Consider the following 15466-nt stretch of genomic DNA (forward strand, 5'->3'; position numbering starts at 1 on the left):
AATACCCCCAAAAATAATTAATCCAAACGGAGCCAACCGACAATGATAGATTTGTAGTTTATTATGAAGATAAACGATTGTAATTAAAAAAAAAAAGATAAACGATTGTTCCGCACTTCTTTTTTTCTTTATTATTATTATGTTGGAAGACTTGGTTTAAGAATAATGAGGTGTGTATATTTAGAGAAATAACTAAACTTTTCTATTGTGTAACGCCACTTTGGAAACTCTGAAAATAATATCATAATAAACTTTTTTCTTTAATTTGAATTTTTGCATTTTAAAGTTTTTTTGTCTTCTTCAAAGATTTTGAACTTGCACCGACAACAAGGACATGTCTAAATGATTTACATCCATTTCAAACAAGAATTAGAGGACACACGATCGTGCGCACAGACTATATATATATGTGTGTGTGCGCGCGCACACACTTAATTAAATTACCTATTTTTTCTCTTATATTGGCATACCTAATTAAGAAAAGATAAAATTGATGGGTCATTTGAATGCTTGGTTTTTACCCATATTTGTATTGAACTCTTTTCAAGTTTAGTTTTTCTTATACTGTCTCTTATGGTTCTCCTCTCTTCTAATAATATTATCTTTTTATTAAATAGGTATAATTTTTTGTCAATATGGATTAACTTTACCTAGTGTCAAAAAAAAATTATTTATTGTGACTTGAACTGCTACGCTAAATAATTAATTTTATTGAGCAAAATTGATTATTTGTTCATGAGAAAATGAATTGCCAAATTTTTTATATTTAATTGAGTTCAAATATGTAGTTCTAGGTTCATGGTCATTATAAAAATTATAATTATCTCAAAGAATATCTATTTGATTTGTCAGCATGCATTGTAGTATTTGTTGAATATGATATTTTCTACATTTAATATCACTGAAATGTAGGAATTTTGTCAATGACATTCATACTTGTACAAATTCACAAGCTAAATTCTAGTACGTACTGTAGTCAACATATACTAACAAAATCATCAATTAAAGAATAGCACTAATTCTTTTATTTCTGTCTGTATATGTAGATGTAGCAGGAAAAAAAAGCACATTATTGGAGTTTGTGATTAAATCAAAATGTTTTCAAAAACATAATTTCATGTAGGGAAGAAATAAGCAGGTAAGTTTAGGACAGAGTTGAATTGGATGGTAAGATGAAAGGGATTGTAAATAGAACGTTTTAGATTCAAAACCTCGGCTTATAAAAAAAAAAAAAAACGAGTCGACAAATAATCAAGGGTCCAGGCAATGAAACGTCTATTAGCTGACATTTTCATACTTGGACAAGACATATAAATTAGTAAGCTGCTCAGGCTTGATATATAGGCAATAATATAAACATGAATTAACAGAGTGAATTAATTGTTTTACACAAGTTCTTACCGGAAAGTATAAAAGACAACTGTAAAGAAACACAACTCAATTATCCTGTCAACCACTACATGGGCATTTGTTTGGCTTTTATTCATTAAACTGCTACTTGTATTGAAAACGTGGTGAGAGAGTCACATCACATGTTTCAAAAAATGAAAATGAAAAAAAAAAAATCAGCAAATAGGTCTGGTTGTTGGTGTACCAAAGCTTTCTGTTAAGTGAAAACGTGATCCACAACAAGGGATTTGAATTTTTACCATGAGAAAGAAAATCAGTAACTTGTTCCCTTTTCTCCATTGCACATTATCATTACTCTATAAATACTTCAGGGTTTTTTACAAATAACGCAACTAGAAACCCAGCAGTTTTTGCATAACTTCTGATGATGTCGGGCATGAGGGTTTTGATCTTACAAGTTGTCGTGTTTCTTCTTTTGGGTGGTCCTTTACCTACCCAAGCTTTGACCCACAGATATAAGTTCGTGGTAATTACATATAAACTTATTCTGTTTTATTAGGAAGGTTACAAATTACATATAATGAAGTTTGGCTTGCATTTCAGCTTTTGTGATATTATCTTGCTTTTGTATACATAGGTAAAAGAAGCTCCATATACAAAACTATGCAGCACCAAGAACATTTTGACAGTGAATGGTCAATTTCCTGGACCAACTCTACGCCTTCGTCAAGGAGATACAGCCTTTGTTCATGTACACAACAAGGGAAAAGAAAACATCACCATTCACTGGTATGAAAATTTTCCTCATCTTTTCTTGGTCTCAAATTTTACTTGTTCTAAGAGAAGATAAAAGAGCTTAACTTTCTTTCCAGGCATGGAGTAAAGCAGCCCAGATTTCCATGGTCAGATGGTCCAGAGTATATTACTCAGTGCCCTATGAGGCCAGGAACAAAGTTCACCCAAAAGATTGTGCTGTCTGATGAGATTGGAACGTTGTGGTGGCATGCTCACAGTGACTGGTCTCGAGCAACAGTTCATGGTTTACTTGTTGTTTATCCAAAGAAAGGGAGTAGTTACCCATTGGGGTTTCCAAAGCTTCAAGCAGAAGTGCCCATGATTTTAGGTATAATGGAATTCAAATCATCTACTGAACGCTAATATTGAACTGATCAATTAATGTGTGATTGCCAATCTTTGCAAAAAAGTTAAAACAAGAAAAGGAAAGATTCACCCATTTATACGTTGAAAAACCTGTTATTTTAACTCTTGACTTAGTACCAGTTTTACATAAAGGAGGCAATACAAAAGGATCACTACATTACTAGCGACATTTTGAAATTGCATCTGTGATTTGAATCTCGACAGAATAGTGACTCGACCAAGCTCAAGAATTGGAGCTCTTTCGATCATTTTGGCCAAGACCAAAAAACTAGAGAATTGAATGACCTCATAGATATAAATATATTGAATGACCTCAGAGAATTGAATGAGCTCAAGAAATGGACACCTAATTATCTAAAGTGTTGAGAATGGTGCAGGAGAATGGTGGAAAAGTGATATACAGGAGGTTCTTACCGAGTTTTCAAGCAGCGGAGGAGAACCAAATGTCTCTGATGCTTTCCTAATAAACGGTCAACCTGGTCTTCTGTATCCATGCTCAAGACAAGGTAAACAAGAATGGAAATTGAACTCCTTTTCTCCCATCTTCTTATTGAATTTCAAAAGATCGATCACATTCTATAGTAGCATGACATATTTATCCAAATTCTACACTTGTAGTGAGATATAATGTACATAATCTTTACTTGCAGACAGTTACAAGTTGACTGTGGATTATGGCAAGACTTACTTACTTCGAATGGTTAATGCTGCCATGAACAACATTCTTTTCTTTTCCATAGCAAAGCATCGGATTACTGTTGTGGGATCAGACGGAAGCTACACAAAGCCCTTAAATAGTGGTTACATTGCAATATCCCCCGGCCAAACCATTGATTTCCTGCTACATGCCAATCAATCACCTAATCTCTACTACATGGCTGCTAAAGCTTATAATAGTGCCAGCTCTGTTACATTCGACAACACAACCACCACAGCCATTCTCGAATACCGTGGAAATTATACTCCACCTTCATCTCCATCTTTCCCAAGTCTTCCGACTTTTAAGGATACAATTGCATCAGCTAATTTCACAGGGAGCCTTAGAAGCTTAGCGAGTAAAGAATTCCCTGTTGATGTCCCAAAAAATGTTACCACTAATCTTTTCTTTACACTCTCCATAAAGTCACTTCCTTGTGAAACAAATAACACCTGCAAGGGACCTCGAGGCAATCGATTCGCGGCAACTGTAAATAACATGAGCTTTGTCAGCCCTAAGATTGACATACTTCAGGCTTACTATAACCAGATCAATGGAGTGTATAAACCTAATTTTCCTAGCTTCCCACCTTTGGTATTCAATTACACAGCAAGAAACCTTTCGGTTTCCCTACAAACGCCTACTCGAACAACGAAAGTGAAGGTTCTTGAGTATAACTCGCATGTGGAGCTTGTTTACCAAGCCACTAATTTGGTAGCAGGAATTGATCATCCCATGCATTTACATGGACATAGTTTTTATGTTGTTGGATGGGGATTTGGAAACTTTGACAAGGACAAAGACCCTAAGAACTATAACCTTGAGGACCCTCCTTTGATGAATACAATTGCAGTTCCGAAGAATGCCTGGACAGCCATAAGATTCAAGGCAAATAACCCTGGTAAGCGTTATATTTATTTATTTATTTTTAAATTAACTATGCTCAGGTCTTTGTAAAATTATGCAAAGCTGGTATTTCTTGGGTGATAAATTCATAATCGTAGGAATTTTCCACTCTTTTCATTGTCAAAGAACAATAATTGATGGAAATCAATTTTTGCGCACATACACGCACACACTATATATATATACATATATAAATATACATGTAATTGCATCTCATAATTAAAATTTGTGTACTTATTGCAACTATTATAATTGGAAAGGACATACAATCTCTTGCAGGAGTGTGGTTGATGCATTGCCATCTTGAACGTCACATAAGCTGGGGCATGGAAATGACTTTCATTGTTAAAAATGGAAAGCGTCCGCAGGAAAAATTGCTGCCCCCACCTCCCGACATGCCACTTTGCTAATGTTGCTTAGACAAAGTATTATAAGTCTTGGACTACTACGGTTTGCAGTTGCTTAGTATTTGCGAGGAATCTTTAGTAGATGGTGTGACTTCAGTCTCGTTAATAATAGTTTTTGGCACCTTCAAGAATGATACCAAAAAAACCAAAAAAAAAAAAAGAAGAAATAAATCCATGCATCAAATGTAGGATGTAATATGTTACTAAAGAAAAAAAAAGGCTTAGTACGCTATTTAAGTTCCTTTTTTTTTTGTTTATGTTTGCTTACATTTTGAATGAAATAATGTTTACACTTTATTGTGTAATTCATTGTGTTTCAATTAGGGTGGTAATTATTAATATAAAAGAACCTTCAGTTATCTTTAGTTATATTTGTATAATGATGACAATAAGTATAAAACAAAAAACTTCCTAACTATCTACCCAGAGTTGGTAAAAAAAAATATTAATACGTGGGTTGTAATCTTGGTTCAGCATTAAAACTTTATTGCAATTATTGTGCTAAATTCATATGAAAATTTTTGGATTCTACTCCAATTTTATTCTTGCGAATATTTCAAATGAAATTTTACTGATTATATAAAGTTATGGCATTATGATGTGTTGAAGAAAATTATGAGATTTTAATAATTACAACAGTAGTCATTCAAAATTTTCATATTTTGCCTCCATTTTGACTCCAGTACTCTTAATTCTCATTCAAAGCGAAGTAGTATATATTTTTTTATATGTTAACAATTAGACTTTTTGATATAAAGTGAAAATCAGTCTATTTAAAGTATTAATCTTTCCCACTAAAATGGTATTTTTTTGTCACTTTGTAATAGATGATAAATTGGTCATTTCATCAATTACTTGGATGATATTAAATTTCGTATTATTTTTTAGTTGATTGTGTACATTGGCCATTAAGATACTTTAGGGTGTAAACGCAACTACTCTAATAGTTCGTGGGACTTTTATGCAATTAACCACCCCATAATCTAATCAAATTATACATGCCCGATCTTTTCAGATTTTATTCTGGCCGACTACGTACACGTCTGACGGATCTGGACAAACGGATAGAAAGCTGGAAATTGAACCTAATTCGCATCGCTGTGCTAACTCTAAAACCCAATTCTACCCATAACCGTGACAATGAGCCCAACTACATGTTCTCAAAATCCAACACCCTCCGAACCCAGTCAATAAGCCCAAGATTTGCAGTAATCTGATGATCCAGCCTCAATCAGCCCACAAAGTTCCACAGTTTGTGGAAACAATATACTTTTACACTGCCAAGAGAATGAAATATATTGCGAATGGTGTCGGTAGGATTCCTATAATCTAATCTAGGGAATGGGGGGACTCGATGTGATAACAGAGTCCATCGAAAAAAACCAATTAAGACCGCCACATTTAATGGCAAATTGGTAGGAGGTCAAGCTAAAAACATAACAAACCACAGTGACCACCAAGCCAAAGGCCTAGTGGCGAGACTAGTCCCTACTTGGTACTCAAAATAGTCTTTGAAAATCTTCAGTGGGATTTTTAAATCCTCCAAAATTTCCTTTTCCCTTGCATAAGTTAGAGCTTTTATCAAACTAAAAACATAACAAACCAGTAGGTCTAGTTCTAATGGGATTAACAATTGGATTACTTTTTTTTTTTATATACTGAGAACTTTTTTTTTTTGTACTAGTAGGTTTAGATCATATGTCATATAATATGAATTCAAATTTAAAATACAATTCATGTAGATGTGGCATACATCTAAAACTTCTAATATAAAAAAATCACTACACTGTCAGTGCATAAAAAGTTAATCCTTAACAATTTATCAAATTTAGCGATATGTTGGAGAAAATTTGATTTTAGAATAGTTTTAGGCCAGTTGGTGTTCTCAATATTCCCTGAAAGTAGAAAAGATGTTGATGAAGTGAAAAAGAAAAGTACTTTTTCTTTATCTAAATCTTTTGTGTCCAGAATCAAATATTCTCCTTTTTCATGGAGAAAAGTTTGCACAGTATCTGAATTTTTTTTTCCCTGATGACACTTCCATATTAGTGGCGTTCAGCAATAATTGGTGATTTAGATTATTAAAGAAATGGACAAAAAATCATTTCCAATTTGACGTTAGTGCTGTTTCTTTTGCTTGTTTATAAGCCTAATAGAAAAAAAAAAGTTTATCAGGCGAACATTTGTGCAAAGTTGCAACAATTTTAGCACTTATTTCTAGCCCCAGTGACATACTTGTCTTATTTTACATATATGTTCGTGGACGAAATGCAGCCTAATTCGTAAGACAATTTACCTATACTTAAGAGATCTTGAGTTTGAGCCATCAAAAAGATAAGTGAAGAACTACTAGGTCCACTAATGATCCATGGATTCTTTCAAAAACAAATAAGCAAAAAAAAAAAAAAAAAAAATGATTTAAGGAACGTGGGGGCATTTGCACGCATAATAAAAATCTAGGTGCGAGCTGCATCTGGACGGTCTTCACCTGCATAACAAGAATTCTATACTATTGCAGCTTGCTTGCACAGAAATTGCCTTGCAACTTGCTTGCCCGAACAATTGCATAGAAATTGCCTATAAAAGTGCAAGATACGTAATCACGGTCTTAATGATTTTGTCGGGCCGCTGACCATTCGATTAAATTAGTGACATTGCAAATATCTTGTGTTGTGTTAGTCGTCGGACTACTTAATTACAACTCACTTTGGGCAAATGAGGCGCGTGTTACTTCATTTTTGTTAGGTTCATACACATTGATTTTAAAAATGGAAAAAGAGCGCTTAGTATATAAATGAAGGTTCAAAATCTAAAACATTTGGATTAACGCTCAGTTCCTAACTTACATATTGGACATTTCTTTAACAAGTGACTTAATATGTGATTAAAATGTAAGTAAGAGCAGTTAAACTTTTGGCTCAAGATAATCTTTTGGACGAATTTAACACCTAAGTAAGTAAGAGTTTGAAACTTAATAATTTAAACTTTTGAATCAACATCGGGAATCTTTTGGACTAACACTGAATTCCTAACTTGTATGTTGCACCTCTTTTAGTGTTTCTTCCTAACAGTACTTTAGTTAACTTTACGACGCCAAGGCAATGTTCTTGACTTACAGATTGCACCTCTTTGAGTGTTTCATCCTAACAATTTTTGAGTTATTTTTACGAAGCCAAGGTCGGAGAACGCAGACAAGAGCTGCAAGGTCGGAGAATGCAGACAAGAAGCTATAATTGAGAGAATCAATATGTGAACCAAAAAGACTCTACTAACAATTTTTGAGTTATTTTTACGAAGCCAAGGTCGGAGAACTGAGACAAGAAGCTGTAAGGTCGGAGAATGCAGACAAAAAGCTGTAATTGAGAGAATTAGTAGGTGAACCAAAAGACCATACTACTGAAGCTCTCGTCCCAAATAGAATGATTTTTAAGGGCGTCCCATTTTGCTGAGGCTGTTACCGATTTTTTGGTTGGAAAGTAGTCAAAAGCATGCTTCTAGTCGAGCAGTTCACACAAAAATTTCTCAGCAACTCTGTTTACAATTTAAAAACCGATCATATGTCATTTTCTATAGTGTTGTCTCAAAAAAAAAAAAAAAGAAGAATAAGAAGAAGAAGAAGAAGAAGAAAGAAAGAAAGAAAGAAAGAAAGAAAGTATTGAACTCATATTGCTATGGAACTGGATTAGACCTTTTCCTCATCTTTAGGTCCAACGAATTTGCACAATCTGATTTATACATTTTTATTACTAGTTTGTGCACCCCGATGAATAAAAAAGTTTAAGCTTCACCTTCTACCAATTCAACGTTCTAATTTGAACTCAGTTATACTTGAATCAGAAATTTTTATATCTCAAGTTGAAAGCCATTCAAAAGGATGACATGTAATCAAAATTGAAGGAAATAATTTTGACACGAAAGCAATGGCGTGTCTAAGGTGTTTTGACCACATTTTTCCTTCATTACGAAAGATTGAAAGATTCAAGATTGGGAGCAAAGAGAGTTAGATTCAGTCCTGCTTATCTGTTTAGTCATACTGACCCAAAATTGACATGTAGTTAGACTCAGGATTTACCATATACTAGGAGAATTAATATTGTATAATGAGACACCAAATTTATATACTACGATAAATTAGGATGCACAGACGCATGAGTTATGGACAAAATGTTCGCATGTATTCACGAGTCTTCAACTTCATATATATTAAAACCTCTTTAGCTGAAGACTAGATTATGCCGTCTTCAGTGGTGATCCCCGAATCTTTGTTGCTTAATATAAAATGCAGTTGTCACTCTCTAAACTTAAAGCTTGTTAAAGCGAGTTTGTTTAAGCTATTGATTTGAACTTTGAGCTATTTGAAAGTTTCCATGCTTTTGGAGGCAGCTGATAAATTGATTTTCAAAAGCAAGAGTTCATCTTAAATTTCGCCTCTACTACGAGGGAAAATCTAATGAAATCTTCTGTGATGATGACAATCGAAGTAACCAAAACCAGGCGTCAAGTTCCAGCTGGTTTAAACTTGCTTTTGACATATATATATATAACGCACTTTACAATCCCCCTAGAATTTGGCAAAATTCCTCTTTGTCGACCATTTTGCTTAATTGGAAAATGATATGAAAATTCTAGCCTGTATTTTAGAAGACAAACTACGAAATTTTGGTATCACATCCCGAGCCCGTCACATGACATCCGCCGTACTCCTTCCAAGTCTCACTCAAGAATAAAAGGCTACATTAACTAATTTAACTTTAACAGTACTAAATAAAGTGTGATATGAATTACATATAAAGGAAAGTTTATGAATATTCAAGACGTTCGTACATTTATTCTCTAATTGGAACAGCGGAAACAAAAATAAATAAGACTAACAACTAGAAGTAGCTAGCCTGCCAACTTCTATTCATCCAAAGTTAATAAAAGTCATCCTCAGGGTCTTCTATGTAAACCAATTTATACTCCTTAGAATCTGCAAAATGGTAAGAAGTGGGTTGAGTGACACATCGCTCAGTAGGTAATATCTACCCCTCTGTTGAACCATGCACTCTTGATTTTATAGACACATATATAGATATACTCAAATCATTGCACCTTGTTCACTTCCAAAATCAGGGAGGCACCGTCGTTTATAAAATCATCAGTAGTAAAGAATGACAAACAATTTAAAAGCATCTTATTGATAATTAAACATGAGAAATCGTAATGTCATAAATTATTTCGTCTCAAGTCACAAATCAATTCATATCAATTCATAAGTCTCATCTCAGATCAGTTCATAAATCGTTCCATATCAGCTCGTAAATCATTTCATATTAGCTCATAAATCTTTCCATATTAGCTCATAACAAGTACATGTAATGACCGGCTACTGAGTACTCAGTCTAGAGATTAAACCCCTTCTAAGTGGGCGACCAATAGATTTCGTGACTATCGATTGATCTCATTTCATTCTTGGGTTAATCGACCGGACTTTATACCAGACTACCATGATCTTGCCAATCGGCCGGACTTTATACCAGGCTACCATGGCTTTGTTAATCGGCCGGACTCTATACCAAGCTACCATGACCTTACTAATCGGCCGGATTTTATACCAGGCTATCATGGCGATTAGACAGGACTATAGCCCCTATCGTCTATTCCATGACTGCTCTGAGCTTTACTTGTCAAAATTCATTTCATATATCATATACATAAATCTTTGCTTCCATAAAAGATTCAGCTCATTTTGTATATAGGAACATATCAAAACATTTCAAATAAGTCACATGGTCCATTTTGTATAGTAAAATATAGCTTTCATAAATATCCAAATAAAGCATTTAATCATACATCTTTCGAGTCAACACAACAAAATATGATTGAAAACAAGAATTTCATTTTACACATTTGAAATCTCAAAAGGGTAAGTACCACCTACCTTTGTTTAGCTGCTCGAGTGGAACTACCTTAGATCCTTGTACCGTACCTATCAAATGCATGAGTCTCATAATTAGTTGTTACTTCCTATAGATGCATAAATATACAAACTCTGAGTAAGTTGAAGATCCATGTCTAGACCATTGTATGAACCTTAACAGCACTTTCCCCCAAATTGGATGATTTCTATTTTTGAAAAATTTCCTAATTTGGAAAGTTTCTATTTTTAGAAAGTTTCTTAATTGGGAAGGTTCTCCTTTTAGTAAAGTTTCCTAATTTAAAAAAAATAATTATTCATAATCATGCTTATTATCTTGACTACTATCTTACTATATCTATTTATAATTTATAATTATTCATTATTATTATTATCGTCCTCGTTGTTGCTAATTTATTTTATTACCACTTATATATATGTGTGTTAATTAGTTACTATTACCTTTTCTTTTATTTCTACTTTTATGCGTGTGTAAGTGTTATTATTATTTATGTACACATGTACACACACACACACACACATATATATATATTGGCTTATTACAATTATTATTGTCTTAGTTTATCCCATTCGTATTTATATTTTTATCTTCGTTCATATCTTCAATTTATTTCCTCCATGTCCATATTGTTAATATCCTTACTATTATTGTCTATTATTTATTATTTACCATTATTATTATTATTATTATTATTATTATTATCATTATTATTAGTGTTATCGTCAACATTATTATTTACTACTATGATTATTATCATTGTTGTTATTATTAGTATTATTATTATTATTATTATTTTAAGCATTTCGTTTAACAATTTAGAACTTATTCTAATTTTGCTTAATACGGCTAAATTATGATGTTTTAGATTTCCATTTAAGTATCTTATGCGTAATTAACTAAGTATAATTTTACATGACTAACCTTTCAATTCTAACAATTATTTTAAATTGGATCCTGAATTTTAATACCCACAGTAAACTATAAAATGGATTAGTTATATTTAAAATTTTATTTATTAAACACTTACTAAATTTTATATTATAGTTTAGTCCAAATCTAATTTGCCGTTTTTCTTCTTCGGGTTGGACCCAAAGGCCAACCATGTCTGACTAGCGACCCAAATCCTCAATTGGTTGGCCGAAAAAGCCAACCATAACCTTGTTCTATTGTCGCCAGCACTTGCTGGCGACATCATCTATCTTTTTTTTTTCTTTCTGGCCTTTAGAGTTCCTTTCTCTGTCGCCAGAGACGGCGGCCCCCGCTCTTCCCTTCGTGTGAGGCGTTGCTTTTGCAACGTTTAGCCAAAACAGAGCAATGGCGGCTGCTGCTGCTCTTCTCTTCCTTTTTTGTTGTTTTTCCTCCAACAGATTTGGGCAACTCATTTAACCAAAGATTAAAATCAAACATCCTATTTCTACGAATCCACGTATGAATCTTCCTAAAAACATATACTCCCTCCGTTCCTTATTAGATGGCCTGAATAACTAATTCTCTTAGATTAAGAAAGTTGGTTATTTTCTAAAAGTCAACAAAAGTTTAACTTTACTTCTCAAAATTACCCTTTATCTCTCTTCATCTCTTCAACTACTTTTATTGTTAATGCTACAAATACTGCATTTAATTATTTAGAGTTCCAATTCAAGAAAGTTGAAAGGGTAAGCAAGGGTAAATTTGGAAAAAAGTTCATAAATGCTTTCTTGATATCATAAAATGACAGATAAAAAGAAACAATGGATTAGGACATCTAATAAGGAACGGAGGGAGTATATAGCAACAAACAAATCCGTAAAATCCCTAGGACAATTAATGCAACTACTAAAACTTAAAGAGAAGTTTTGCGTGAACTCGGGACTTACAGGTTTAGATGCCTAGTCGTCTGATCGATTAACGGTGTCGTCTGCTTCTCCTTCTCTACTCTCTGACGGCTTTTGCTCTAGGGAGAGGCAGACAATGAAAGGTATGGAATAGGTTTTTTTTTTTGTTTGATAATTATGCTAAACCCTAATAACCACCTACCAGTAGGTAGTTTAAATAGGAATTTTAACTGTTATAAACTTTTACCCTATCTTATCTCATCCTATCCCTTAATTAACCTTTTAACCTAACTTGCAATTATTTTTGTTTTTACCATGGGTAAATTACCATTTAATTTAATTGGGCAAGATAACAACCATGAGCCCAAAAATTGTGGGTTTTACATTTGGAGACAAAATAGCTCATTTTGTCTGTGGTGGAGGATCATGGGCGTGAATGTGTGTTAAGTTTTTCCCACAACAATGGTAAAAGGGGCAAGATGCTTGGTTATAAGTAAAAGAAAAAGCCTCATGCTTTGAATTAGCTTTTGGGGTGAGAAACACCCAACACTGATATCAAAATCTGATTATAATACCTCCTTCCAGTAGACACTGAGATGAAATATTGATTTGTCCCTATCCAGTACTCGTCGGATGATAGATTGATGATATGATCCAACTTAAGGGCCCGATGCGCGAGGGAAAAGCTAGCCTCATCCCTTAAGCTAGTTTTTTCCAGTAAACACTCGGATAAAATGTTGCTCATCAGATAAAAGATTGATGTGATTCCAACCTAGTACTCATCGGATGAAAAGTTGGTGATGTTCGAACCAAAGGCCCAATGTATAAGGGGGAAACTATTGAGTTTATCCCACTGGGATGGGAAGGTCTAATAGCACCCAACATTGGTATCAAAACCTAGTTATGCCAACTCCCCCAATAAACACTTAGATGAAATATCGCTCGTCGGATAAAAGGTTGATGTTGTCCCAATCTAGTACTTATCTAATGAAAGGTTGATGCTATTTCAACCTAGGACCTGATGTGTGAGGGAAAAATTGTTGAATTTATCCCACATCAATTGTAAAAGGAATAGGATGCTTAATTATAAATGTGAGGAAAAACTTCACTCCTTGAACTAGTTTTTAGGGTAGGAAGGCCCAATAGTACCTAACACTAGTATCAAAGTCCAGTTACGACGACTACCTCAGTCAACACTCTCGGATCAGCCTATGGAAAGATTGTGATAGGATGGGAAGATTGTTGAGCTTACCTTATTGTCAGATGATAGGTTGAGATAGAATGTTTAGTTATAAGTGTAAGATACCTGTTGGATGATAGGTTGATGATCTAATCCATTCTAAGGTCCGATATATGAGAGGGGAGATTATTGAGTTTATCCATATAGCTAAGGTCCGATGTATGAGAGGGGAAAATGTTGAATTTTATCTCAGGGGCATGGCTTTTCCTTACACTACCACTTTGATAGCTGATATACGATAAAGTCAACAATCTCCCCCTTATAGCTTAACAATCTCCCCCTTATCCTACCTAAAGTCAACAGTCTTCCCCTTATCCCATCTACCCCTTCTATAATCGATATCGGATAAAGTCAACTATCTCTCTCTTATCCCTCAACAATCTCTCCTTTATTCCACATCAGTTATGGAAAGGGTGAGACTTTTTTTCGCACTTATAACTAAGCACACATTTCCCACATCAGTCCCTCTCTCTTATCCCACATTGGTTATGGAGGTGAGAGTTTCTCTCGCACTAATAACCAAGTTATCTTATCCCTCAACAATCCCCCCCTTATTCTACATCAGTTATGAAAAGTGTGAGACCTTCTCTCGCACTTATAACCAAGCGCCCTAATCCCTAAACAATCTTTCCCTCTCCTTGTCCCACATTGGTTATGAAAGGGATGAGATTTTCCTCACATTAATAACCAAGTTCATGGAATGAGTAAGACTTTCCCTCACACTAAGAATCAAGTTCCATTATCCTACATTGGTTATGAAAGAGGTGAACCTTTCCCTTACACTGATAACTAAAGCACATTTCTCTCACACTATCCCACATCAGTTATAGAGGGGGTGAGACTTTTCCTCACACTAATAACCAAGCTTTATGAAAGGGGTGAGACTTTCCCTCATACTAATAACCAAGTTCATAGAACAGGTGAGACTTTCCCTCACACTAATAACCAAGTTCCCTTATCCCACATCGTTATGGAAGAGGTGAATCTTTTTCTTACACTAATAACCAAACACATTTCCCTCACACTATCTCACATCAGTTATAGAAGGGTTGAGACTTTCCCATATTGATTATAGAAGGGATGAAACATTCCCTCATACTAATAGCCAAGTACCCTGCTTTTTTTTTTTCACAACCGATATGAGATAAATTTAACAATGTTCTTTTCACAATCGATATGGGATAAACTCAATAATCTTCCCCTCACAACTGATATGGGATAACGATACGAGATAAATTTAACAATCTTTTCCTCACACATTGGACAATTTTTCATCCAAGTATCTATAGGAAGAGTTGTCATAACTAGGTTTTGATACCAGTGTTGGGTGCTATTAGACCTTCTCAACCCCAAAGCAGTTCAAAGGGTGAGCCAAACTTTGACACCACAGTTGGGTGTTATTGGCCCTTCTCACCCTAAAACCAGTTCAAAGAGTGAGGCTTTCCCTCACACTTATAACCAAGGACCTGTGCTTTTCACAACTAATTTGCGATAAACTCAACAATGCGTAATAGGGCACCAGTCAATTGATTAATTCAATAACTAATGTTAATGGGATGCCAATACGACATTTATTCTAGGGGCTAAAAAACCTTAATTGAATTAAGAGAACGAAATGTTAAGATTCCAGCATAGTGTGTATGGTCCGGATAAAGTCGGCCGTTCCAACTATTCAGTAATGCTGGTCCCATTTGTTGTTGTTGTTATGGTTGATTTTTCTTTTTAAAAAAATGCATGCTGGTCCCATTTGTGATGAACTGTAATCATTGTGTTCTTTCTTAAAATTGATATTTGTGAAAAACTATGGCATGTATTATGATTGCTCTATACAATACTCTTAGAGATAGCTGTCACCAAATTTGAAATATATATATATATGCGCGCAGACACACATACGCATACATAGAATTGTGTTGTCCTTGTTCTCGTCCTCGTCACGATAATCAGAAAGAGCCAAAGAGGTAGGAAAGTGT

General features: G+C 34.3%; 1 protein-coding gene and 1 long non-coding RNA gene across 2 annotated transcripts; one reads left to right on the top strand and one right to left on the bottom strand.

Annotated features, from left to right (window-relative positions):
* Positions 1-1751: 1751 nt before the first annotated feature.
* Positions 1752-4697, top strand: LOC113711075 (laccase-15-like). Its single transcript, XM_027234218.2, has 6 exons — positions 1752-1876; positions 1988-2139; positions 2223-2473; positions 2889-3017; positions 3162-4109; positions 4394-4697. Exons 1-6 carry the CDS (start codon positions 1775-1777, stop codon positions 4522-4524), a joined length of 1713 nt encoding a protein of 570 aa, XP_027090019.1. The 5' UTR covers positions 1752-1774; the 3' UTR covers positions 4525-4697.
* Positions 4698-9302: 4605 nt separating this feature from the next.
* On the bottom strand, positions 9303-10582 carry LOC140015299 (uncharacterized). Its single transcript, XR_011821906.1, has 2 exons — positions 10442-10582; positions 9303-9490 (listed from the first exon to the last, which is right to left on the bottom strand). It is a non-coding gene; the product is annotated as an uncharacterized lncRNA (long non-coding RNA).
* Between the last annotated feature and the right edge of the window lie 4884 nt (positions 10583-15466).

Source organism: Coffea arabica, chromosome 10e (genome assembly GCF_036785885.1).
Source record: "Coffea arabica cultivar ET-39 chromosome 10e, Coffea Arabica ET-39 HiFi, whole genome shotgun sequence".
In the NCBI taxonomy this organism is placed as follows: domain Eukaryota; kingdom Viridiplantae; phylum Streptophyta; class Magnoliopsida; order Gentianales; family Rubiaceae; genus Coffea; species Coffea arabica.

Coding starts and splice junctions, on each gene's coding strand:
- LOC113711075 (XM_027234218.2), top strand. CDS start 1,775: ATGATGTCGGGCATGAGGGTTTTGATCTTACAAGTTGTCGTGTTTCTT. Junction 1,877..1,987: donor CCCACAGATATAAGTTCGTG/GTAATTACATAT, acceptor TTGTATACATAG/GTAAAAGAAGCTCCATATAC. Junction 4,110..4,393: donor ATTCAAGGCAAATAACCCTG/GTAAGCGTTATA, acceptor AATCTCTTGCAG/GAGTGTGGTTGATGCATTGC.